The sequence below is a fragment of the Schistocerca serialis genome, chromosome 10 (genome assembly GCF_023864345.2).
Source record: "Schistocerca serialis cubense isolate TAMUIC-IGC-003099 chromosome 10, iqSchSeri2.2, whole genome shotgun sequence".
In the NCBI taxonomy this organism is placed as follows: domain Eukaryota; kingdom Metazoa; phylum Arthropoda; class Insecta; order Orthoptera; family Acrididae; genus Schistocerca; species Schistocerca serialis.
In genome coordinates, this window is record NC_064647.1 from 38,381,680 (window position 1) to 38,387,679 (window position 6,000).

Here is a 6,000-nt window from a genome sequence, read left to right on the forward strand (position 1 = left end):
ATAGAAGGGAGAACCGATAGAGGTTCTCAAGGTACCCTCCGCCACACACCGTCAGGTGGCTTGCGGAGTATGGATGTAGATGTAGATGTAGAATGGATGCATGTGATCAGACAGGATGCTTACGAACGCGTCAACTGTCAGAGTCGTATCTAGGCGTATAAGGAGTCCCATATCACTCCAATTGCACGCGCCCTATACCATTACAGAGCGTCCACCAGCTTGAATAGTCCTCTACTGACATGCAGAGTCCATGGATTCATGAGGTTGTCTCCATATTCGCACACGTCCACCCGCTCTATACAATTTGAAACGAGACTTGTCCGACTAGGCAACATATTTCCAGTTATCAACAGTCCAATGTCGGTGTTGACGGGCCCAGGCGAGGTGTAAAGCTTTGTATCATGCAGTCATCAAGAGTACACGAATTGCACTAGGCTCCGTAAAACCATGTCGATGGTTGTCGTGGAATGGTTCGCACGCTGACACTTGTTGATGGCCTAGCGTTGAAGTCTTCAGCAATTTGCGGAAGGATTGCATTTATATAACTTTGAATGATTCTCTTCAGTCGTCGTTGGTGCCGTACTTGCAGGATCTTATTCCAGCCGCAGCGATGTCGGAGATGTGATGTTTTTCGGATTCCTGATATTCATGGTAGACTCATGAAATGGTCGTACGGGAAAATCCCCACTTCATCGCTACCTCGCTGTGTCCAATCGCTCGTGTGCCGAGTATAACAACACACTGAAATCTTGATAACCTGTCATTGTAGCAGCAGTAATCGATCTAATAACTGCACCAGACGCTCGTTGTCTTATACAGGGTGTTACAAAAAGGTACGGCCAAACTTTCAGAAAACATTCCTCACACACAAATAAAGAAAAGATGTTATGTGGACATGTGTCCGGAAACGCTTAATTTCCATGTTAGAGCTCATTTTAGTTTCGTCAGTATGTAATGTACTTCCTCGATTCACCGCCAGTTGGCCCAATTGAAGGAAGGTAATGTTGACTTCGGTGCTTGTGTTGACATGCGACTCATTGCTCTACAGTACTAGCATCAAGCGCATCAGTACGTAGCATCAACAGGTTAGTGTTCATCACGAACGTGGTTTTGCAGTCAGTGCAATGTTTACAAATGCGGAGTTGGCAGATGCCCATTTGATGTATGGATTAGCACGGGGCAATAGCCGTGGTGCGGTACGTTTGTATCGAGACAGATTTCCAGAACGAAGGTGTCCCGACAGGAAGACGTTCGAAGCAATTGATCGGCGTCTTAGGGAGCAGGGAACATTCCAGCCTATGACTCGCGACTGGGGAAGACCTAGCACGACGAGGACACCTGCAATGGACGAGGCAATTCTTCGTGGAGTTGACGATAACCCTAATGTCAGTGTCAGAGAAGCTTCTGCTGTACAAGGTAACGCTGACCACGTCACTGTATGGAGAGTGCTACGGGAGAACCAGTTGTTTCCGTACCATGTACAGCGTGTGCAGGCACTATCAGCAGCTGATTGGCCTCCACGGATACACTTCTGCGAATGGTTCATCCAACAATGTGTCAATCCTCATTTCAGTGCAAATGTTCTCTTTACGGATGAGGCTTCATTCCAACGTGATCAAATTGGAAATTTTCACAATCGACATTTGTGTGCTGACGAGAATCCGCACGCAATTGTGTAATCACGTCATCAACACAGATTTTCTGTGAACGTTTGGGCAGGCATTGTTGGTGATGTCTTGATTGGGCCCCATGTTCATCCACCTACCCTCAATGGAGCACGTTATCATGATTTCATACGGGATACTCTACCTGTGCTGCTAGAACATGTGCCTTTACAAGTACGAAACAACATGTGGTTAATGCACGATGGAGCTCCTGCACATTTCAGTCGAAGTGTTCGTACGCTTCTCAACAACAGATTCGGTGACCGATGGATTGGTAGAGGCGGACCAATTCCATGCATTAACCCGCCAAGGTCGCTGATGTTCCACTTGTCGCAGCCGTCGTGTCGCAGCCCAGTAGTGCATATTATGCCCGTTTACGTTATCGCTGTTGGTTAATGACACTTCGTCGCTAAATAGAATGCGTACAAAAAATCTGTCATCGTCCCGTAATTTTTCTTGTGCCCAGTGGCAGAACTGTACACGACCTTCAAAGTCGACGCCATGAACTTCTTGGTGCATAAAATATGGTACGGGTGCAATCGATGTTGGTGTAGCATTCTCAACACCGACGTTTTTGAGATTCCCGATTCTCGTGCAATTTGTCTGCTACTGATGTGCGGATTAGCCGCGACAGCAGCTAAAACACCTACTTGGGCATCATCATTTGTTGCAGGTCGTGGTTTCACATGTGGCTGAACACTTCCTGTTTCCTTAAATAACGTAACTATCCGGCGGACGGTCCTGACACATAGATGATGTCGTCCAGGATACCGAGCAGCATACATAGCACTCGCCCGTTGGGCATTTTGATCACAATAGCCATACATCAACACGATATCGACCTTTTCCGCAGTTGGTAAACGGTCCATTTTAACACGGGTGACGCATCACGAAGCAAATACCGTCCGCACTGGTGGAATGTTACGTGATACCACGTACTTATACGTTTGTGACTATTACAGCGCCATCTATCACGATGCGGAAGAAGTGGTCCAACTAAAACATTCATATTTCTTTACATACTACACGAATGTGTAATAAAAAATGGGGGTTCCTATTAAAAAAACCCAGTTGATATTCGTTTGACCTATGGCAGCGCCATCTAGCGGGCCAACCATAGCGCCATCTGGTTTCCCCCTTCAAGCTAGACCAGTTTCGTTCTTTGTGGTTTTTTCGTTTGATGCTTATTTCGTGAGATATTTGGCCCGGTCACTATCAATGGACCACCCTGTGTCTGGCGGAGTTGTTAGATCGGTTACTGCTGCTACAATGGCAGGTTATAAAGATATAAGTGAGTTAGAATGTGGTGTTGTAGTTAGTGAATCCTTGTGTACCCTGCCGGATGCGGCGAAGTAGTGGGTGGCATTGGTTAAAACCAGAAAGGCTCTGGTGTAATACAGAAGACAGTTGGTTTATCTGTCTTAAGGCAAGTCGACTGTCTCAAGACTTTATAAGCACGTTGCCTCCAGTCTTGCTGGTTTGCCGTATTTCACCAGAGCTCAGTAATATCACAGTTCGTGAGCCATTTGCATAATTTTGATTAACTGTGTTGATAAATGTTGATGGTTGTCTTGTCAGTGTAAAAATTTGCTATGTAGGTTTTTAATGCAATCTATATCTCGTATTTTCCATGCACGAATAATCGGGCTTTATACATTATCATTTTTAAGCGAATTGTTTTGTTACGGCACTTTTTCTAAAATTATTGTAGGTTGCGTTCCTGTATCTGCTGAGGAAGTTGTGGTGTTGTTTCCATTTATTTGTTGAAAACTACGTATCCTTGCTGCTGAGTGAAAGTTTCTGTTTATGAATACTGTTGTGTTTTCTCATGGGTCTTTGATGTTATAATACTGAAATACGAATTGAAAGATATGCAGAACTATGCACAGATGTGCAGAGCTATAGACCTATATCTCTAACGTCGATCAGTTGTAGAATTTTGGAACACGTATTATGTTCGAGTGTAATGACTTTTCTGGAGACTAGAAATCTACTCTGTAGGAATCAGCACGGGTTTCGAAAAAGACGGTCGTGTGAAACCCAGCTCGCGCTATTCGTCCACGAGACTCAGAGGGCCATAGACACGGGTTCCCAGGTAGGTTCCGTGTTTCTTGACTTCCGCAAGGCGTTCGACACAGTTCCCGACAGTACTTTAAGAACAAAGTAAGAACATATGGACTATTAGACCAATTGTGTGATTGGATTAAAGAGTTTCTAGATAACAGAAAGCAGCATGTCATTCTCAATGGAGAGAAGTCTTCCGAAGTAGGAGTGCCGCAGCGGAGTCTCGTAGGACCGTTGCTATTCACAATATACATAAATGACCTTGTGGATGACATCGGAAGTTCACTGAGGCTTTTTGCGGATGATGCTGTAATATATCGAGAGGTTGTAACAATGGAAAATTGTACCGAAATGCAGGAGGATATGCAACGAATTGACGTATGGTGCAGGGAATGGCAATTGAATGTCAATGTAGACAAGTGTAATGTGCTGCGAATACATAGAAAGAAAGATCCTTTATCATTTAGCTACAATATAGCAGGTCAGCAACTGGAAGCAGCTAATTCCATAAATTACCTGGGAGTACTCATTAGGAGTGATTTAAAATGGAATGATCATATGAAGTTGATCGTCGGTAACGCAGATGCCAGACTGAGATTCATTGGAAGAATCCTAAGTAAATGCAATCCGAAAACAGAGGAAGTAGGTTACAGTACGCTTGTTCGCCCACTACTTGAATACTGCTCAGCAGTGTGGGATCCGTACCAGATAGGGTTTATAGAAGAGATAGAGAAGATCCAACGGTGAAAAGCGCGCTTCGTTACAGGATCATTTAGTAATAGCGAAAGCGTTACGGAGATGATAGATAAACTCCAGTGGAAGACTTTGCAGGAGAGACGCTCAGTAGCTCGGTACGGGCTTTTGTTGTTTCGAGAACACACCTTCACCGAGGAGTCAAGCACTATATTGCTCCCTCCTACGTATATCTCGCGAAGAGACCATGAGGATAAAATCAAAGAGATTAGAGTCCACACAGAGGCATACTGAAAATCTTTCTTTCCACGAACTGTACGAGACTGGAATACAGGGAAGGACAGATAGAGATACTGAAAGTACCCTCCGATACACACTGTCAGGTGGCTTGCGGTGTATGGATGTAGATGTAGATTTGTACCACACCCACCTCGACCTAGCTTTTCCAATGACTTCTTTAGTTGGACAATACACGAATGCACTTTCAGTACACACGAGAAAGAGGAATCGTGTATTGAAACTATCTCAAAATTTAGCCCAAGTTTTAACTTTCGCTTATGTAGAAGATACGGTCTTGCTAGACAGGAATAAATATCTACGAAATCTCCTGTACTTCCTGAACTGCATCGAGCAGAGACCAAATAAATCCGCCCCCCCTCCCCCCTGACTCACTCTGTCGCCTGGGACGGCAGAGGTATCGCCACCCGCTCATCCTTATGCTGGGGTTGGCGCATTCCGGTCACGTGAGCCTCCCGTAACAAACTCCGCCGCATCCTAGACCCTGATTGCTCGCGCCGGCTCCATCAGGGAACGACGCCTTCGCCACCCGCGACCAAAACGTATCGATTACCGCGACGCCCCAGTGCCCAGTGGACGTCAAGTCTGACCTCAATACGCGACGGCAGGGAACACTTGCTGGCCGCCTACTGTTTGGCCATGGTGACTTGACAGTTTCGCTAGTGCTGCCAGAAGTGGAGAAAATCAGAACTACCCACTCCCTGATCGTCTACTGTTTGGCCACGATGACTTGACAATTTCGCTAGTGCTGCCAGAAGTGGAGAAAATCAGAATTACCCACTCCCTGGCTGTCTACTGTTTGACCACAATGACTTGACAGTTTCGCTAATGCTGCCAGTAGTGGAGAAAATCAGAACTACCCATTCCCTGGCTCTCTACTGTTTGGCCACAATAACTCGACAGTTTCGCTACTGCTGCCAGAAGCGGAGAAAATCAGAACTGTCCACTGCTTGGTTGTCTACTGTTTGGCCACGATAACTTGACAATTTCGTTAGCGCTGCCAGAAGCGGAGAAAATCAAAACTACCCACTCCATGGCCATAACTGTTTGGCCATGATGACGTGACAATTTCGTTAGGGCTGCCAGAAGCGGGGAAAATCAGAGCTACCCACTGCCTGGCCATAACTGTTTGGCCATGATGACTTGACAGTTTCGCTAGTGCTGCCAGAAGAAAAAAAAATTAGAACTACCCACTCCCTGGCCCTCTACTGTTTGGCCACAATGACTTGACAATTTCGCTATTGCTGCCAGAAGCGGAGAAAATCAGAACTACTGTTTGGCC

At 45.7% G+C, this 6,000-nt stretch overlaps 1 protein-coding gene across 1 annotated transcript in view; it reads right to left on the reverse strand.

The window, feature by feature from the left end:
- LOC126425212 (uncharacterized) overlaps positions 1–5,155 on the reverse strand; it is a 194,479-nt gene extending 189,324 nt beyond the window's left edge. Inside the window, exon 1 of the mRNA XM_050088167.1 lies at positions 5,094–5,155. Coding sequence (XP_049944124.1) covers positions 5,094–5,155 — 62 coding nt within the window. The remainder of the gene's footprint in view (positions 1–5,093) is intronic.
- Positions 5,156–6,000: the final 845 nt, after the last annotated feature.